This window comes from Saccopteryx bilineata, chromosome 2 (assembly GCF_036850765.1).
Source record: "Saccopteryx bilineata isolate mSacBil1 chromosome 2, mSacBil1_pri_phased_curated, whole genome shotgun sequence".
Classification (NCBI taxonomy): domain Eukaryota; kingdom Metazoa; phylum Chordata; class Mammalia; order Chiroptera; family Emballonuridae; genus Saccopteryx; species Saccopteryx bilineata.
The window spans coordinates 341,180,205-341,201,290 of NC_089491.1; the positions used below are offsets into that span (position 1 = coordinate 341,180,205).

Here is a 21,086-nt window from a genome sequence, read left to right on the forward strand (position 1 = left end):
AAAATACACACACACATACACACACACAGAGAGAAAACTGTAGGAACAGAAGTGCTTCACATTAAAAAAAAAAAAAGAAATATTACTGAGAAGATGAAAAACAAGCCTACTTTAATACCTCTTGATATGTATTGCCAGATTGCTTTCTAAAAATATTGCTACAATGGTCCTTCCCAGCTACACTATCGTAATAGGGACAGGGCCCAAAACTCAGGTACACCCTAGGAATTTCAAGGACTTGAACAAGTCTCCTTTACCTCTTTCAAAACAACCGCAGGGCTGGTCCTAAAAGATCAAGCTCAAGCAGGTGACCCTAGCCAGGGAGTGGCCCGGGGTGCAGCCTAGGGAACTCTACGTCCACAGGGTGGGCAGTTGCTGCCCTGATTTCTCACTAAACACGACAGACAGGCTGGCAGAAGCTGACCAGAAGACCTTGCCATGGTGGCTCAGATAAACATGGCAGAAGGCGGAGTCTTGAGAAAAGGTGATGGATGAAACAAACCACTGACCTAGAGGAGGATGCCTAGAAGGACCAGCCACACCCTGAGGGCACCCACAGGCCCAGGGTCTCCATTGCAGTCATCAACACCTGACAAGTCTGCCTCAGCCTGGGAAACAGCACACCAGAATCTGAAACTTAGCCCAATGCCCCCATTTGACAGATGGGGGAACTGAGGCCTATAGAGGCCAGGTGCTGCTCCCAGGTTACACAGCTACTGTGTCAGAGCCAAGGCTCTAGAGCAGTGGTCCCCAACCTTTTTAGGGCCACGGACCGGTTTAATGTCAGAAAATATTTTCACAGACCGCCCCTTAGGGTGAGATGGATAAATGTATCATGTGACCGAGACAAGCGTCAAGAGTGAGTCTTAGACGGATGTAACAGAGGGAATCTAGTCATTTTTTAAAAATAAAACATCGTTCGGACTTAAATATAAATAAAATGGAAATAATGTAAGTTATTTATTCTTTCTCTGCGGACCGGTACCAAATGGCCCATGGACCGGTAGCGGCCCGTGGCCCGGGGGCTGGGGACCACTGCTCTAGAGCACAGGTCTTCTGATGGCCCCACACTGCTGGTCCTGCTCAAAAGACCCCTGATCCTGGGAGGAGCACGTCCTTTCCACTCCTATCCCATATGTACACCACGGCCAAATGTAAATGCTTACCTTGGAAACTCAGCTCGTAGTTCTGAGAACCCACTTGGAACGGCACAATGCCCCTCCGGCAAATTAGGAAGAAAGTTTCCAGGTATAACGAGTCAACGCTCGAAATCTGCTGATTGTCTCCCTAATTATAACAAAGAAAAAAAAGACTTCATGGTAAGTTTTTAGGAAATGCCTATCATTGTATCATATGTAATTTTATGCTAGCCACGGGATTTAAAGAGGAATCTGTCTTGCCTCCCAAACCAGACTGCAGAGGCTTCCCTTTTGTAGTTTTCTCCACCCCGAGACGAGGACAGAACCGCCTACCCTGCCCTGCCAGAACTGCGCACTTGGTGGGTGGACGGTGGACGCCTGAAAAATACCGCTCTTTGCAATCATCTTCTTTACACCTTCCATAAGATATGACCCAAGTGTACCAAGCATCTTTAACGACATTTATTATAACAGACAAGTGCCACAGATTAAAAGAATACAACATTTAACACGTTGTAGGTTACATCCTAAAACTGTGTTCAGCACAAACCAAATGTCCCAGGGAGAGCTCTAGGTTAAAGAAGTTTTATCAGGAAGTTTCTTGATGTTTTATTAGAAAACAGGAATGACAGATCGTGTGTCAATTTAAATTATCTTCTATTCCCTACTGAAGAGTTCTCTTTAGTCTCTGGGACCCTTATGTCACTAGAATGCCAATATTTTCCAACCCTTTTTCCGTATCTTACTGAAAATTTCAAGTTATTTGACATAGAACCATTGAGACTGACAGTTTATCTTAACCAAAGCTACATAACTTCACTTTATCACTTCTATTTCCATAGGCACCTCCCAGAATCACTTTTAAGAAAACTGCATGTAAAGTGAGGCCCTAGCCAGTTGGCTCAGTAAGTAGAGTGTCAGCCTGGCATGTGGAAGTCCCGTGTTCAATTCCCGGTCAGGTCACACAGAAGAGGTGCCTCTCGCTTCCCCACCCCTCCCCCTCTCACATCTCTCTCTCACTCCCCCTCCTTGGTACACTCCATAGCTCATTTGGAGTGAGTTGGCCCCAGGCACTGAGGATAGCGGCATGGCCTCGCCTCAGATGCTAAGAAGAGCTTGGTTGCTGAGCAACGGAGCAGCGGCCCTACATGGGAAGAGCATCACCCCCTACTGGGCTTGCCAGGTGGATCCCAGTTGGGATGCATGTGGGACTCTGTCTCTGCCTCCCCTCTTCTCACTAAATTAAAAAAAAAAAAAAGAAAACTGAACGTGGACATCATTCTTGGCTTGAACCTAAAAAGAACCTGTGCAAACAAGCTCAACCTTGCGGGAGTTTTCACCCCAAGGTGCTCCAGGGGCCACCATAGCAGAGAGGAGAGCAAAGACACAGGGCTTTAAGTCCCTGTCCTATCTCCACAGGCTGCTCTGTTACCCCAGCGTGCTCACTGAGGTTCTGCTGGTAAGACAGCTGGGAAACCACTGTGCTTCCCTAGTGGGAGTAGGACTCTGACCTCACTCGGCACAGCATACATGGTCCCTCTCTATGGCCCCATAGCCAATGTTTTTCTCAGGCCCCAATTATTAGTAAAAAGTGGTGCTTCTCCTGGGGCACTAGTGCGTTCTTCCCAAAGAGACGGGATTTTGTAACAGCTTGTGTTTTGGTTTACTTTAGCGGCCAAGCAGCTCAGAGCCAGATTCATGGCCCATGGACTTCTAACCAGGTTGAGCCTTAGGCTGGTGTTCCCATGCCCCTGCTTCGTCTTTGGCTTTAGGTTAACCTCGTGTTTTTATTCTCATCTCTTTCTCCTCACTCTGCTTTCATTGGCTACTTAAGTGTGTTCCCTTTCTTTCTTTCTCTCTCTCTCTTTTTTTATTTTATTTTATTTATTTATTTTTTTCCCAAAGTGAGAAGCGGGAGGCAGACAGACAGACTCCCACATGGGCCTGACTAGGATCCACCCGGCATGCCCACCAGGGGCTCTGTCCATCTGGGGCATTGTTCTGTTGCAACAGGAGCCATTCTAGTGCCTGAGGCCGAGGCCATGGAGCCATCCTCAGCGCCCTGGCTAACTTTGCTCCAATGGAGCCTTGGCTGTGGGAGGGGAAGAGAGAAAGAGAAAGGAGAGGGGGAAGGGTAGAGAAGCAGATGGGCACTTCTCCTGTGTGCCCTGGCCAGGAATCAAACCCAGGACTTCCACATGCCAGGCCGATGCTCTACCACTGAGCCAACTGGCCAGGGCCTGCCTCTCTCCCCTTTTTTTTTTGCGACAGAGACAGAATCAGAAAGAGGGAAAGATAGGGACAGATAGGAAGGGAGAAAGACAAGAAGCATCAATTCTTCATTGCAGCACCTTAGTTGTTCATTGATTGCCTTCTCATATGTGCCTTGACTAGAGGGCTACAGCAGACTGAGTGACCCCTTGCTCGAGCCAGCAACCTTGGGCTCAAGCTAGTGAGCTTTTTGCTCAAACCAGATGAGCCCGCGCTCAAGCTGGTGACCTCAGGGTCTTGAACCTGGGTCCTAGGCATCCCAGTCAGATGCTCTATCTACTGCACCACCACCTGGTCAGGCCCTCCCTCTCTCTCTCTCTCTTTTTTAATCCTATACATCAAAAAGAAGGGACACTAGATAGAACTCTGCTTATCTCAACATCTATCCCCAATTAGCATGTCCCTATGTGTGTACGCCTCAAATGTTCCGTTCCTGTCTTTCACATCCCTCTGAATCCAAACTCTGAATATTAGTATCTATCTCGGTATCAGTCTGCTGATTCTCTAGTCTTGCCTTATTTGAGGCTAGAAGCAGTATTCTCTGTCCCTTTACATATTGATACACAGAAAGCCATCTCCAGGTTCCAGCCCGGTCCCTGGCAGTGAAAAGAGAGGAACATGCAAGTGACTCATGTCTCCATTGAGCCCTTAAAAATAATTAACATACGATTTTGCTTAAGATTGCAATCAGAGTCCATGAGTGTGAAAACAATGCAAATACAGTCACATCTCATGGAAAAGGTACCCATGTCCTCAGCCGCATCCACATTCCATGGGTAACCATGGAGACGACAAACATTTTCGTAATGGTTTTCATCTGGAATTGGCAACTTGCAACCTGCGCCTCTACGGGAGGAACGGAACTCACCTTGTCCCCATACTGCACCCATCTGCCAGACACACTCCTCCAGTACCAATTCCATTTCGTGGCGAAGACAGAACTGCCCAACCCTGTGACATATGAGGGCGTGGAGATACGTCGGATGGCATTATGATTACAAGTCATTTTCTGGAAATCGATTTTAAAATTTCCGACAGAAATCCTGATGGGGAAAAGATGAAAGGTCACCAAAATGCTTCATTGACCACTGTTTTTTACACCCTGGGCTTTCCTAAATCTTCAGATTTTCTTAATACAACTGCAGGCCATACATATAAGAGAAAAAACTGAAATACAGACAGGTAATGTAATGTGTCTACCTCACACAGGTGATGGCATCACAAAATGTATTCTTTTTTAAATTTATTTATTTATTTTGTGACAGAGACAGAGAGAGGAACAGAGTGGAAGGGAGAGAGATGAGAAGTATCAATTCTTTGTTGTGGCACCTTAGTTTCTCAGTGATTGCTTTCTCATATGTGCCTTCACGGGGGGGGGGGGGGCTACAGCAGACTGAGTGACCCCTTGCTCAAGCCAGCAACCTTGAGTCCAAGCTGGTGAGCCTTGCTCAAACCAGATGAGCCTGCACTCAAACTGGCGACACTGGGGTCTCGAACCTGGGTCTTCCACATCCCCGTCTGACACTCTATCCACTGCGCCACCGCCTGGTCAGGCACAAAATGTATTCTTTCCGCAAAACTATCCCAAGTAAAACTGAGCCCACAAAAAAAAAAAAAAAAAAAAAAATTGCCTCCATGTTAGAAAATGAGAAGCTCACGGTAGGTCAGTTTTTCCAATTGTAATCATTTAAACAATCATCAAAAGACCTTTTCAGGAAGCCAGCAAGGTCAAGGTTATTTTCATAATATTAGGACATTATTTGCCTTTTTCACTTGCATACTCTCACAGGTGCACAGTAGAGTTTTCGAGAGGCTATCTACCATGTGTGATTTCACAATAGATTTCAAAAAAATATAAAACAATGTCATTCTTCTTAATGAAATTTTTTGTTTTAGACAAGTTATTTTTAGTTATACATTATTTACAGGTATAGTTAAATGCATATAGCTATATAATTATAGTTATAAAAATATTACTTATATTAACAATGAGTATATTATTTTAATTTTATTTTTTTTAATTTTTATTTTATTTGTTCATTTTAGAGAGGAGAGAGAGAGACAGAGAGAGAGAGAAAGAGGAGAGAGAGACAGGAGGAGGAGCTGGAAGCATCAACTCCCATATGTGCCTTGACCAGGCAAGCCCAGGGTTTCGGACCAGCGACCTCAGCATTTCCAGGTCGACGCTTTATCCACTGTGCCACCACAGGTCAGGCAGTATATTATTTTTAAATGAATCAACATTCAATTTTTCTGTTTTGATTTTTATGATGATATATTTTGATAACTATAATCCACATAAACAAAAGATCTTTGGGATCCTCAATAAATTTTAAGACTGCAGAGAAGCCCTGAGACAAAAAAGTTTGAGAACAGTTGCTCCAAGAAGCATCTCCTTGATCAGTGGTTCTCAACTAGGGGTGTTTTTGTCCCCTGAGGGACATTTGGCATTGTCTAAAGACATTTTGGTTATCACCACTGACATCTGGTGGATAAAGGCCAGGAATGCTGCTCAACCACCCCCCTCCAAAGATAAAAAAAACAAGTAATTATTTGGCCCCAAAGTAAATAGTGCTAAGGTTAGGATACCCTGCTTTAGATTTACCATGGGGATAGGGGGGTTAACCTACAAATGAGAAAATAGCTAATGGCGCCCTCTATTGGCAAAAGGCAGCAACAAAGGCTCCAAAAAAATGCCCTGAACTTGCAGATGATGAAACGTGTGATTATTCCCCCAAAGGATTCCCTTATTAAACTAGGATGCATCTTATAAATATGTGTATCATCCATTTCAGCCCTGACAGAAACAGAAATAGCAGGTATTTATCTCAGGAGAGAGAAAATAGAAAACACAAAGGAAGTTATAAAATGCTAAAGTAGACAACAAAATACTGCACCAGAACTATATAAAATTGCCCAAACCATGTTCTAAAACTATGAAATTAAGCCAAAGGCTCTTTCGAGGTACTTTTAATAGTCCTAGCATGAACCGATAGGAACAGAAACCAACATCCATACTGTGTTTATCTGCACGACACCAGGACAAATATTAACCAAACAAATAATTGTGTCACTGTCTATTTTGCATGTCACCAAATAGTCTCTAGTATTATCCAAGCTCTGTGTGGCTTCAAATCTACCCAGATTTTCTTTCCTTTTCTTTTTTTCATTAACTCAGCAGGCATTGGCCATTTTTATCTCAAACTTGAACAATGAATAGGATGCTGAAAGAAAATGTTTTCTTCCCAGACACCTAGCACCACCGCTCCCCTTCGATGCTATTGCATAGTTCACGAGCCAGAATCCCAGCCACCAACTTACATGGAATTTTGGGGGTCACAATAAGCCTTCTCAATATTCTCCATGGGCTGGAGGTCCATCCAGGTGTTTGCAATTGACATCTGCCAGCGGTAGGGCAGGTGGAAGTGAACTTTGTTGCAGCCTTTTACAAAGACAGAGAGGAGGCCTCAGGGTGGGTCGAGTGGGGGTTATAACCAACTCAGCCAAGTTCACTGCTGACCTTCCCATCAAGGCTTGCCTTTCCCACGCCGCCAGACAACGCGCACAGACACGTTCTGTCCACACCTCTATGCATGCTGGCTTCTGCCTGCAGAGCCTTATACCCCTTTATCTCCACGTTCCTTTATTACCCAGAGACTCATCAGAAAACAACAATTCCCCACTCCCCCAAAAGTTCCTGTACTCACATGAAAATCTGAGGTCATTATAAATTTACAGTTAACCTTTCTGCACCCGCCCCCCAAGTACATAGATCTATGGAGACAAAATGCTCCCCAGCATGGGCCATTGCTTGTCTTTTCTCAAAACCCCGGGTTATAATTCGTCTCTTAGAAAGATTCCCTCTCATCTGACTCTATTCTGATCTGTCTGGTATTTTGGCTTCCCTTAGCCAGCACTCAGCACCTGGTTTGTGCTTTTCCATTTATGTATTTTCTTATTTTATGCAGTTTTCTCACGTGTGGATGTTCTGACACCCTACTGCAATTACAAACTCATTGAAGAGCAGGTTAGGTCACTGCTTAGCTTACATCTCCCTTGCACGACTGGCATAGGGCTTGGCATGCAAAAGGTAGCCATTAAATCAATGCTTACCGAATAATGAATTGATGTCATAGGCCTGTAACACTGGGATACAAAAATAGTTCTGTTTTTCCAAAATTTTCATGATGTTATGTTTGACTGTTATGCTATGTGAAGTTTGAACATTTTGAAATGTTCAAAAAAATGTGTGTCTGTTTTTTAAACAAAAAGAGTGAGGTTTAGACATCAAAGGGAAACCCAGAGTCGCACTGCCCAGTATTTGGCTGCTGCAAAAGTATATAAGCATTCATTATAGTCCATACCTCATACCTATTAGAATGGCTATTAAAATATATAAACCCCGAAAACAACAAGTGCTGCTAAAGATGTGGAGAAATTGGAACCCTTGGGCACATCTGCTAAAAATGCAGAGTGCTATAGCTGCCATTAAAAATGGTGTGGCAGCTCCTCAAAGCAATTAAACATAGAATGAACACGTGATCCAGCAATTCCAATCCTGTTTATATTCCCAAAAGAATTAAAAGCAAGGTCTCGATCAAATACTTGTACACCCATGTGCACAGCAGCATTACTCAAGCCAAAAAGTAGAAGCCACCCAAGTACCCACCGATGGATAGAGAAATGCAATGTGATAGATACATACAATAGAATTATTACTCAGCCTTAAAAAGAAATGTTAACACAGGCTTCCACATGGCTGAACCTTGAGAACGTTATGCTAAGGACAAGAAAGCCGGTGTCACAAAAAGACAAATACTGTGTTATCCCACTCACACGAGGGACGCAGAATAGTCATATTCAGAAACTAAAATGATGGCTGCCAGGCACGGGAAAAGGGGGCGAGGGAAATGAGTTGTTGATTAATGGGTATAGAGGTTCAGTTTTGCCAGATGAAGAGTGCTGGAGCCCTGGCCAGTTGGCTCAGTGGTAGAGCGTCAGCCCAGCATGTGGAAGGCCTGGGTTCAATTCCCGGTCAGGGCACACAGGAAAGGCGCCCATCTGCTTCTCCACAATTCTCCCTCTCCTTTCTATCTCTCTCTCCCTTCTCCTCCCGCAGCCAAGGCTCCATTGGAGCAAAATTGGCCCAGGTGCTGAGGATGGCTCATGGCCTCCACTTCAGGCGCTAGAATGGCTCTGGTTACAGTGGAACAACAGCCCAGATGGGCAGAGCATCACCCCCTTGTGGGCATGCTGGGTGGATCCAGGTCAGGCACATGCAGTAATCTGTCTGCCTCCTGCTTCTAACTTTGGAAAAATACAAAAAAGAAAAAAAAAAGGAGTGCTGGAGTTTGGCTGCCCAACTCTAGAAATGTAGTGAACACTACTGAATTGTCCACTTAGAAATGATTAAGATGGAGGGAAAAAAATCTATGTTACATGTATTTTGCCACAATTAAAAAGAAAAACAGAATTTTCAGTTAAGGACTTTTGATTTTGAGAATACAGGGCAGAATGCTCCTCTTCAAGGCAAATTGAGTCTAAAATCACGAAGTGATCAAACAAATGGAATCAGACATGATGTCCAAGCCTGGGACACAGAGAGAATGGTGAGGCAGTTACATAAAAGTGAGAGGAGAGAATCTGTCCCAAGCACAGTCCCATGGGAAACATTTCTATATGAAGTCTGGCTGGAGGGGACAGTGACCAGGTGTGGCTCTTCAACTGGAATGACCAACAGACCATTGGTCATGTGGAGCAAAGGTCTGTTTAGTACACACGGCCCAGAAGAGAGACAATGCCTCAGCAATGACTGGAAATGAACCGAAACTGTTGTCTGCTAGGATTCCTTTGTTTTTTGAATTTGATGTTTGCTTGCTTGCTTTTAGTAATATGAAGAGATGGGTCCATGATTAAGTATAACATTTCACCTAAAAAGGCATTGCAAAAGAAGAAAGTTATCAAGGATTGGTAATGAACAAAAGCAGGCTGGGCACTTTAGGGTCAAAACCCAACCTGGCTACTTAGGTATGTAAGGTCTTAACATCTCCATGCCTCCAGTTTCTACATCTGTAAAATGAGTTAACGACAGAACCTACTTCAAAAGTTGATGTAAAGTTTAAAGATGCATGAAGGGTTCTTAGCGTTGTGCTCATCATAGAGCAAATACTTAGTAAATGTTAACCATAGTACTATGAATAAAGTTTCTGCTTCTACAAAGACCTTAAGCTACTCACTAAGTCGACAACCCTTATACAGATGGTCAGGACAAATTTCCTCCGAGTCATGATCATCCATCTTGGAAGATGTGGAACTCATGATGTCAGATACGGAATCTGGAACACAAAAGAGGGTACATGTATGCTGCTCATAATGTTTATTTTAAGGGAGAGGAGGGGAGGCAGAGAAACAGGCTCCCACAGGTACCCCAACTGGGGTCCACCCAGCAAGGCCCCTACAAGGCAATGCTTTGCCCATCTGGGTCTGTTGCTCTATTGCTCAGCAACAGAGCTATTTTTAGCACCTGAGGCAAAGGCCATGGGCAATGTGCTTGAATTAATCCAGCCATGGCTGTGGGAAAGAAGGGGGGAGGGGTGGGGTGAAGAAGCAGATGATCGCTTCTCCTGTGTTTCCTGACCAGGAAACAAACCTGGGACATCCACACACTGGCTGACACTTTACCAATGAGTTAACCAACCAGGTCCTGCTCTTAATGTTTAAACCAAAAATCAAGGGACCTGTTCTCACAGTAGGAAAGAATATCTGAAACTGGGCTACGTTCAAGAAAATTCCTGATTGATATGTTGCTCACGACAAGCCCTCCATTAACGCAATGTGAACATCGGGTCACAGGAGAGTTATGTTGCTTTCTTAAACTGTGGTTAGACTGCCTGGCCAGGCGGTGGCGCAGTGGATAGAGTGTTGGACTGAAATGCAGAGGACCCAGGTTTGAGACCCCGAGATCGCCAGCTTGAGCGTGGGCTCATCTGGTTTGAGTAAAGCTCACCAGCTTGGACCCAAGATCGCTGACTTGAGCAAGGGGTTACTTGGTCTGCTGAAGGCCCAAGGTCAAGGCACATATCAGAAAGCAATCAATAAACAACTAAGATGTTACAACAAAAAACTGATGATTGATGCTTCTCATCTCTCTCTGTTCCTGTCTGTCTGTCTCTATCCCTCTCTCTCTCACTCTGTCTCTGTTAAAAAAAAAAAACAAAAAAAAAAAACGGCCCTGGCCGGTTGGCTTAGTGGTAGAGCATCAGCCTGGCATGCAGGAGTCTCGGGTTTGATTCCAGCCAGGGCACACAGGAAAAGCGCCCATCTGCTTCTCCAACCCTCCCCCTCTCCTTCCTCTCTGTCTCTCTTCCCCTCCAGCAGCCGAGGCTCCAATGGAGCAAAGTTCGCCCAGGTGCTGAGGATGGCTCCATGGCCTCTGCCTCAGGCACTAGAATGGCTCTGGTCACAACAGAGCAACACCCCAGATGGGCAGAGCATTGCCCCCTGGTGGGCATGCCGGGTGGATCCCGGTCGGGCGCATGTGGGAGTCTGTCTGACTGCCTCCCCATTTCCAACTTCAGAAAAATACAAAAAAACAAAAACAAAACAAAACAACTGTGGTTAGACTATTCTTGTCCTCAATAAATGTAGCCATTTATTCTATACTCTGCTACTGGCTGGCCTTTCCATGTCCTAGGTCAGTACCCTCACCAGTCATACCTTCTCTTCACCCAAACCCTTTAAAACTCGATGCCCTATGATAACTGCGGGGCAACATCCAACAAGAGATCACCAGCCACAGCTGCTCTGCTGCAGACACAGACATGGGCCCTCTCTGTCCTTCAGTGACTTACTCAGAGCACAGCTCAGAGTCCTCCTTCTAAACTCACTGGCAGGGGTGACAGCGATTTGAGCCGAGTTCGGACCACGGGCCTCACAGGCGGTAGTTCTGTTGCTTGAGGAAGGTGTCGAAGGTGGTCCCTTGGGCAGAGCGCTGACTTGTGTGGGGGCAGCGATCTCCCCAGTGGTGGGCAGGATCTGGGTTCTCAGACTCGGGCTTAAAGAGCCTAACACATCTTGATCCGCTCTGACTTCTGATGTTAAGCCGAAACCAGTGACACCCGTCTTTTCATATGTAACTTTATTAGAGCCATTTGGTGCGCTGTGGCCAAATTTACTACTCCAAAATACCTTCCCTCCATGCTGACTGTCCTCTGTCATGATGGTCTTGAGATCAGGGTAAATAGTTTTGGTTTCCTGATTCCTAGGTACTGATTTTTCCCTCTGTCCACCATTGTTGGTGGTTTTGTAACTTAAAGATCTTGCAGAAGGGATGTCTGTGGCCATCCCATTAAAATGATGAAAAACTGGGAAATACTGGCCATCTTGATTGCCACTTCTGCCCTCGATATTCACGTGGGCTGGGGAAAGCGTGCCCGCACTCTTTCTGGTGGTTCCAGTATCAGGTGTTCGTGGAGAGTACAAGGCAGCCTGACTCGGAGGAAACAGATCCTCTCTGCTGGAGCCGTGGTCATTCAGCCAGGACGTGGGGCCCTTCCAGTTGGAAGCCGATGTTAAGTCAGAAGGGTGGTGAACACTGCCTTGATTCCCACCAAAGAGGCCCTCGGAACTGCCATTCTCTGAAACCCTCTGGTTTCCTCCCACTTGCCTGGCTCCTCCCAGACTGGCAGCCTTCGATGAGGCTGAGGAAGGCTCAGGGCCATCTTGACTTCCCAAGTTCAGGAATTCGAAGATGAGGTTGTTTACAGGCCTGTCATCCAGGGGAGAACTGCAGCCGATGTAATCTGGACTGGGTGTGCCGGATCTCTCGGGGGCAGGCGGGGCGGAGGGGATGACTTCGTGACTGCCATGAAAGAACCGATCTCGGCTCTTGCTTCTGCCTCTATAGGCCAGGTCCCGACGATGGGAGGGAGGGGCTAAAAAAAAAGGCCGAAACGGTGGAAAGTAGCGTTAGCATTAGATGTAGGACCAGAAAACATGAATTCTGCTACTGCCTAGCAGTGTGATGCCTTGAAAAACATCACTCTTATCTATTCATAGTGTTACCCTTCCTTCTTCTAAAAGTGACTGAAAGCTGCTCTCAATAAAAGTCACTTAAGGCCTGACCTGTGGTGGCGCAGTGGATAAAGCATCGACCTGGAAATGCTGAGGTCACCGGTTCGAAACCCTGGACTTGCCTGGTCAAGGCACATATGGGAGTTGATGCTTCCAGCTCCTCCCCCACTTCTCTCTCTCTGTCTCTCCTCTCTCTCTCTGTCTCTGTCTCTCCCTCTCCCTCTAAAATGAATAAATAAATTTTTAAAAAGTCACTTAAAATTTCCAAGACTCAGTTTTCCCATTCATTAAGTGAGGCTAATATGGCTGCCTTTCTTCATGACTTTGCTAGGAGGAGCAACAATGTGATGTTGCAGGTGAAACTGTAAAACATTTATATTTCTCAAATATAAGAAGGTTTAATTGTGTATGATCTCTTACAGAATCTTAGAATTATGTATCCTGTTTGCTTCACAAAATTCAGCTCTTCCAACATCCACCTCATAAAGAGATTAAAAATTGCAAATGTTTGCCCTGGCCGGTTGGCTCAGCGGTAGAGCGTCGGCCTAGCGTGCGGAGGACCCGGGTTCGATTCTGGCCAGGGCACACAGGAGAAGCGCCCATTTGCTTCTCCACCCCTCCGCCGCGCTTTCCTCTCTGTCTCTCTCTTCCCCTTCCGCAGCCAAGGCTCCATTGGAGCAAAGATGGCCCGGGCGCTGGGGATGGCTCTGTGGCCTCTGCCCCAGGTGCTAGAGTGGCTCTGGTCGCAACATGGCGACGCCCAGGATGGGCAGAGCATCGCCCCCTGGTGGGCAGAGCGTCGCCCCCTGGTGGGCATGCCGGGTGGATCCCGGTCGGGCGCATGCGGGAGTCTGTCTGACTGTCTCTCCCTGTTTCCAGCTTCAGAAAAATGAAAAAAAAAAAAAATTGCAAATGTTTATAACATTAAGCAATATAAAAGTGCTTAAGAAATAGTACTGTTGGGCCTGACCTGTGGTGGCGCAGTGGATAAAGCGTCAACCTGGAAACGCTGAGGTTGCCGGTTCAAAACCCTGGGCTTGCCTGGTCAAGGCACATATGGGAGTTGATGCTTCCTGCTCTTCCCCCCTTCTCTCTCTCTCTCTCCCTTTCTCTCTCTATTCCCTCTCTATAATGAATAAATAAAATCTTTAAAAAAAAAAAAAAAAGAAATAGTACTGTTCATTTTACACCCATTAGGATGGCTACGATCCAAAAAAAACATAAAATTACAAGCATTGATGAGATTTGAAAACACTGCTGGTGGAATGTTAAATAGTGCAGCCACTGCGAAAAACAGTATAGAAGTTCCCAAAAAAATTAAACATAGGGCCCTAGCCAGTTGACTCAGTGGTAGAGCGTCAGCCCGGCATATGGATGTCCCAGGTTCGATTCCCTGTCAGGGCACACTGGAGAAGCACCCATCTGCTCCTCCACCCCTCCGCCTCTTGCTTTTCTCTCTCTCTCTCTCTCTCTCTCTTCTCCTCCCCTCCTGCAACCATGGCTCAACTGCAGCAATTCCACTTCTGAGTATCTACACAAAAGTATTGAAACCAGAGTCTCAAAGAGATATTTGCAATACTGTGTTCAACATAACATTATTCACAAGAGCCAAAAGATAGAAGCATCCCAAGTATCCAACAGTGGATGAATGATTAAACAAAAGGTGGTGTATACATATAATAGGTTATTTGGCCTTAAAAAGGAAGGAAATTCTCAAATAAGCTGCAATATAAATGAACTTTGAGGACATTATGCAAAGTGAAATGAGGCAGTCACAAAGGGACACATACTGTGTGATTGCACTCATGAGCAACCTAGAAACAGTCAAATTCATAGAAACAGAAACTAAAATGGTGGTTAGCAGCAAATGTGGGGGAGGAAGAGATGGAGAATGATTGCTAACAGGTTCAGAGCCTTGGTTTTGAAAGATGAAGAGAGTTCTGGAGACTGGTTGCACAACAATGTGAATGTAACTTACTGCCACTGCACTCTTGTTTTTTCCAGAGACAGAGAGTCAGAGAGAGGGATAGACAGGAACAGACAGACAGGAATGGAGAGATGAGAAGCATCAATCATCAGTTTTTCATTGTGGCACTTTAGTTGTTCATTGATTGCTTTCTCATTTGTGCCTTGACCGGGGGCCTTCAGCAGACCGAGTAACCCCTTGCTGGAGCCCAGAGACCTTGGGTCCAAGCTGGTGAGCTTTGCTCAAACCAGATGAGCCCACGCTCAAGCTGGCGACTTCAGGGTCTCGAACCTGGGTCCTCTGCATCCCAGTCCAATGCTCTATCCACTACGCCACCGCCTGGTCAGGCCACTGCACTGTCTTAAAAGTGGTTGAAACAGTCTATTATACCTTCTATTTTACCGCAACTTAAAAAATAAAGAAAAAATATTTTTTAAGCAAGTGAGAGGCAGGGAGACAGGGACAGACTCCCGCAGGTGCCCTCACCGGAATCCATCTGGCAACCGATATCTGGGGCTAATATTCTGCCCATTTGGGGCCGCTGCTCTGTTGCTCAGCAACCTAGCTATTTTAGCACCTGAGGTGAGGCCATAGAGCCATCCTCAGTGCCTGGAGACAACTTTCTCATTCAAGCCATGGCTGCAAGAGGGAAACAGAGAGAGAGAGAGAAAGGGAAAGGGGAAGGGGAAGGGGAAGGGGAAGGGGAAGGGGAAGGGGAAAGGGAAGGGGAAGAGGAGGTGTGGAGAAGCAGATGGTTGCTTCTCCTGTGTGCTCTGATTGGGAATCGAACCTGGGACTTTCACACACTGGGCAGACACTCTACCACTGAGTCAACTGGCCAGGGCCACAGATTCTTAAAGAAACAGTACTAAGGACAATAAATTAAATTGCATATATTAGCGCTAAATTTCCTGTTACAATTATTGTATTGTGGTTTACGTCAGAGATTGGCCTTGTTTTGAGGAGGCACATGCTGATATAATTAGGGGTGGCATCTCCTGATGACGGTATATCTCAAATGCCTTAAACACAAAAATGTCATGTGTCTGTGTGAATATTTATATGGACATATATAGAAAGAAACTGATAAAACGATTGTGACAAAATGTGAACTGGTGAATCTAAAAAAAATTACATATTTTTTTCATTAAAAAAAGCTTTACCAGGGCAGAGCATCGCCCCCTGGTGGGCAGAGCGTCGCCCCTGGTGGGCGGGCTGGGTAGATCCCGGTCGGGCGCATGCGGGAGTCTGTCTGACTGTCTCTCCCTGTTTCCAGCTTCAGAATAAAAAAGACTGAAAAAAAAAAAAAAGCTTTACCAAGTAGCTTTTAGGAAAATGATAAACATTTATAAAATCCTGGGGAATAGTGCTTAGCATGAAAGTCAAATTGTGGCCCTAGATGAGTAGCTCAGTGGTTAGATCACTGTCCTAATATGCCAAAGTTGGGGGTTCAATATCCAGTCAGGGCACATACATATGAGAGTCAACCAATGCATGCATGAATAAAGTGGAACAACAAATTGATACTTTCCTCTTCCTTTCCCTCCCTCTCTCTAAAATCAATAAATATAAATTTTTAGAAACCACCAAATTGCAAAGTTGCATATATACCACGATTACAGTGATGGGCAAAAGTGGAGGTTTACAGTTGTGAGTACGCAAAACAGTTTACCCTAGTATTATTATTAATTATTATACTATTTTCCATACAAACAAATGTAATCCTACCTTTGCCCACCCCTGTAATTATGTAAAAGTTGTGTACAAATGTGGACAAGGTCTGAAAGGGAAAATGAAGAGGATTTTATGTAGTGAGGTGGAGTGACAGTAGGTGGTTTTCCTGTCCTTGTGATTTCTCTGTCTATTCTAGTCACTAAAACGTAGAAAGTGCTCACCTCTCAACCCAGGTTTCTTCCGGCTGTGCTTGTTGTTGCAGATGTCCTGGATGTTCTGGACCACTTCCGGGCTCAGTCCATGTTCCCTCATGATGGCCAGCACCTTCCTGTCCATCAGGTTATGCGAGCGGCGGCAGTTGGTATAACCGCAGTTTCCTCGCGTGAAATGTTCGCAGACGTGGAGCCTTTCACACGGTGGCTGCTGACTGCAGATGTGTTTTCGATCTTCTCCCTTGTAACTTTTGCAGATCTACAGAGGAGAGGATAACAGGCAGAGACAAAAAAACCTTCCTGTATCTGCCATGACACAGTCATTTAGGAAAGCTGGACTCGACGAAAATTTCAGAAGCAAGCAGAGATAGATGGAGGGGGAAAAATGCAGGCGCATGCCCCAGTCTTTTATGAATTATATTCAATTGATCGTGTATTTGGGGCAAAGAGGAACTTGCTAAAAGAAACATAAATTCAATCATCACTTGCAAGAATCAAAGTAAGATGGCCAGGTACAGATAGGACCGAACCAGACCCAGAGTGAGTCCTATACTTAAGGGCACACCAAAGAGGAAGTCCTGCCTTTGGACAGCAACTCATTCCGCAATTAAAAGGACAAGTAGGTCTTAGCTGCAACTGTTGAAAAATCTAGAATCTAGTCTCTTCTCAGCAGAATGTGGCCAAGTTTCTCAAAAACCAACCAAAGCCTGACCAGGTGGTGGCACAGTGGACAGAGCATCGGACTGAGATGCAGAGGACCCAGGTTCGAGACCCCGAGGTCACCAGCTTGAGCGTGGGCTCATCTGGTTTGAGCAAAAGCTCACTAGCTTGGACTCAAGGTCGCTGGCTCCAGCAAGGGGTTACTCGGTCTGCTGAAGGCCCGCGGTCAAGGAACATATGAGAAAGCAATCAATGAACAACTAGTGTTGCAACGCGCAATGAAAAACTAATGATTGATGCTTCTTATCTCTCTCCGTTCCTGTCTGTCTGTCCCTGTCTATCCCTCTCTCTGACTCACTCTGTCTCTGTAAAAAGTAAATAAATAAATAAATGACCAACCAAAGAAGATAATTTTTATACATCTATGTAAATACATAGATACACCTACATACCTAGCTCTACAAAGATGTCGTGCTTACTGAAAGGAGGGCAGAAGAAATAGTATTATGCCTGAGGCCAGACCAAGTGTTGCCAGACAGAAGACACTAGTTTAAAAATCTGCAGACCTAGAAGCACCTCGCTGAATCCCCTTGTCTCAGCCTCTGTTTCCTTTGCTGTCAAATGCTCTGTCTACCTAAACCATGTCATTGAGCAGCTTCAATAATAAATTGTGTGGATGTGCCACGCAAAATATGAAATGTGATGCAAATGTTTGAATCATTGCCCGAAGAATCTTAAAGGTCAAAACATTTGTAAATTGTTCCAACAGACTCTGAGTGACCCACATCAACATGATTCACAGTGATGTATCACACAGGTGGCAAAGACAGGGATCTGGACTCCAGCCAATACGATGTAGTCACACAGACAACCTCTAAAACCTGATGCCGACAGGCACTGTCGGACAGCCCCTTATCCAGATGCTGAGTCTGGGTCAGCAGTTCTCAAAGTGTGGTCCCTCAACCAGCAGTCTCAGCCGCTCCATCAGAAACTGACAGGAGATGCAAACCCCGTATCTTAGAGCCAGAACCACCTGAGGTGGGGCCCAATAATCTGTGTGTTAACAAACCCTCCTGGTTGCTGATGCCCACTAAAGCTAGAGGACCAGTGTTTCGGAGGCTCTAGCAAAAAGAAAAAAAAAAAAGCAATTCCACAAGTGATACTTCAACATTCCTATTACCATGCTGACAGTGAAGTTAAGATGGCTTCTGGCCTTAAGCAGGCCAGGACAAATGAAAGCATCCCTTCCCTGAGTAAGCACATTACAACTTCACAAGGTTTTATTCCAGGAAGCCAGTTCTGTCTGATGCTTTTAGGTTCTCCTCAGGTCAAGGTGAAGTGAAAAACTACAAACAGCCTGACCAGGTGGTGGCGCAGTGGACAGGCGTCGGACTGGGATGCGGAAGGACCGAGGTTTGAGACCCCGAGGTCACCAGCTTCAGCGTGGGTTCATCTGGTTCATCTTGGATCCAAGGTCGCTGGCTCGAGCAAGGGGTTACTCGGTCTGCTGTAGCCCCACAATCAAGGCACATATGAGAAAGCAATCAATGAATAACTAAGGTGTTGCAACGAAAAACTAATGATTGATGCTTCTCATCTCTCTCCATTCCTGTCTGTCTGTCCCTATCTATCCCTCTTTTTTACTCTCTCTCTGTCTCTATAAAAAAAAAAACCACTGGCTGGTTAGCTCAGTGGTAGAGCGTCGGCCTGGCATGCAGAAGTCCCAGGTTCGATTCCCGGCCAGGGCACACAGGAGAAGCGTCCATCTGCTTCTCCACCCCTCCCCTCTCCTTCCTCTCTGTCTCTCTCTTCCCCTCCCACAGCTGAGGCTCCATTGGAGCAAAGATGGCCTGGGCACTGGGGATGGCTCCTTGGCCTCTGCCCCAGGCGCTAGAGTGGCTCTGGTCACAACAGAGCGACTCCCCCTGGTGGGCGTGCCAGGTGGATCCCGGTCGGGCACATGCGGGAGTCTGTCTGACTGTCTCTCCCAGTTTCCAGCTTCAGAAAAAATACAAAAAATAAAATAAAATAAAATAAATAAATAAATAAAATTATTATTATTATTATTTTTGCTTTTTTTTTTTTTTACAGGGACAGAGAGAGAGATAGACAGGGGCAGACAGACAAGAATGGAGAGAGATGAGAAGCAATCAATCATTACTTTTTCGTTGTAGCACTTTAGTTGTTCATTGATTGCTTTCTCATATGTGCTTTGCAGGGGGCGGGGGGCTACAGCAGAGCCAGTGAGCCCTTGCTCAAGCCAGCAACCTTGGGCTCAAGCTGGTGAACCTTGCTCAAACCAGATGAGCCCACGCTCAAGCTGGCGACCTCGGGGTCTCGAACCTGGGTCCTTCCACATCCCAGTCCAACACTCTATTCATTGTGCCACCACCTGGTCAGGCATATTATTTAATTTGAATCACTACATTTTGGGGTCTCCTTGTTACAACAGCTTAGCCTATACCCTCAACCAATATATCCCATCATTTTCCAAAACCTTCATTCAAAAGCCCCCCTCTTAGCCCTGGCCGGTTGGCTCAGCGGTAGAGCGTCGGCCTAGCGTGCGGAGGACCCGGGTTCGATTCCCGGCCAGGGCACACAGGAGAAGCGCCCATTTGCTTCTCCACCCCTCCGCCGCGCTTTCCTCTCTGTCTCTCTCTTCCCCTCCCGCAGCCAAGGCTCCATTGGAGCAAAGATGGCCCGGGCGCTGGGGATGGCTCTGTGGCCTCTGCCTCAGGCGCTAGAGTGGCTCTGGTCGCAACATGGCGACGCCCAGGATGGGCAGAGCATCGCCCCCTGGTGGGCAGAGCGTCGCCCCTGGTGGGCGCATGCGGGAGTCTGTCTGACTGTCTCTCCCTGTTTCCAGCTTCAGAAAAAAAAAAAAAAAAAAAGCCCCCCTCTTCCTGGAGGTCACCATGAGGTAAAGCATCAATTAGTTCTACTACTACATCTTCAGATCACACTTGCTCACACGGGGCTCCCTAGAAGCCTAGTGAAGGAGGCATTCCAGAATCAAATTCTTATAAAACTTCAAACAGGAAGGAAATTGCTGGAATCTCTTAGGTTACTCAACAACAGCCACCCACTGGTGTCGCCTGCTGCAGAGCCCTGATGCTAACTTTGAGTTTTCCCTGCGTCTACTCCAACATATTCATGATACAACACTGTCGATTATATATTCTTCCTGCTTTTTAAAAAATTTATTTATTAATTTTAGAGAGAAGAGAGAGAGGCAGAAAGAAAGGGAAAAGGGGAGGTAGGAGGAAGCATCAACTCCCACATGTGCCTTGACCAGCACACCCAAGGTCAGCGTTCCAGGTCGACGCTTTATCCACTGCGCCACCACAGGTCAAGCCTCTTCCAGCTTTTTAAACCAAGGAATTATAACATACCTCAGGCAAAAAGAAAGGGTCACTTTGGACAAGAAGCACTGCCAATTCTTCCTTGTTCAGTCCGGAGAGCTGAAAATGTTTCAGGATTCTAAAGTTGTCTTCGGAGAGAACATTGTGAGAATATTTGCACAAATTCCTGAAAGAAAATAACAATTGTCAGTATTTCCAATTCATAGAAAAGAAAAAGAAATCATCTAGGGACCTTTCAGTCCTTGGAGGTCAAGGCCCGTTTCCTTTGATAACTCATATGGTGTAATCCTGCTGAAAGAATACACTTTCAAAATATAAATTGACAAATGACAAATACACACACACACACAAATTGGCTCTGGCCAGATAGCTCAGTTGGATAGAGCATCATCCTGATGCACCAAAGTTGTGGGTTCAGTCCCCAGTCAGGGCACATACAAAAATCAATGAATGAATGCATAAATGAGTGGAACAAGTCAGTATTTCTCTCTCTCTCATCAATAAACAAAAAACATTTAAATATATATATAAATTAATGAAACACCTAGATGGGGGAGTATATTTTTTTCAAAAATTATACACATCTATACTTTATTTATCTTTACTTTAAATTATTGAAATAATTCTTTAAACACTATGTCATCTAGTACACATTAATAACATAAAAGGAAAAGTTAGCAAAGAAACTGAAACCAATGTTAGACATGACTGCCCATTGAGAAACAAAGAA

At 45.5% G+C, this 21,086-nt stretch overlaps 1 protein-coding gene across 3 annotated transcripts in view; it reads right to left on the minus strand.

The window, feature by feature from the left end:
* Window positions 1–21,086, minus strand: part of ZC3HAV1 (zinc finger CCCH-type containing, antiviral 1) — a 55,017-nt gene that overhangs the window by 16,840 nt on the left and 17,091 nt on the right. For 2 of the 3 annotated variants that reach the window (XM_066262413.1, XM_066262415.1), the window contains exons 2-8: window positions 20,387–20,522; window positions 16,344–16,593; window positions 11,261–12,343; window positions 9,647–9,745; window positions 6,732–6,852; window positions 4,279–4,453; window positions 1,167–1,287 (exon numbers count right to left, since the gene is read on the minus strand). In XM_066262413.1, the coding sequence (XP_066118510.1) occupies window positions 1,167–1,287; window positions 4,279–4,453; window positions 6,732–6,852; window positions 9,647–9,745; window positions 11,261–12,343; window positions 16,344–16,593; window positions 20,387–20,522 (1,985 nt within the window). The remainder of the gene's footprint in view (window positions 1–1,166; window positions 1,288–4,278; window positions 4,454–6,731; window positions 6,853–9,646; window positions 9,746–11,260; window positions 12,344–16,343; window positions 16,594–20,386; window positions 20,523–21,086) is intronic. The other variant, XM_066262414.1, reaches the window with a different exon arrangement.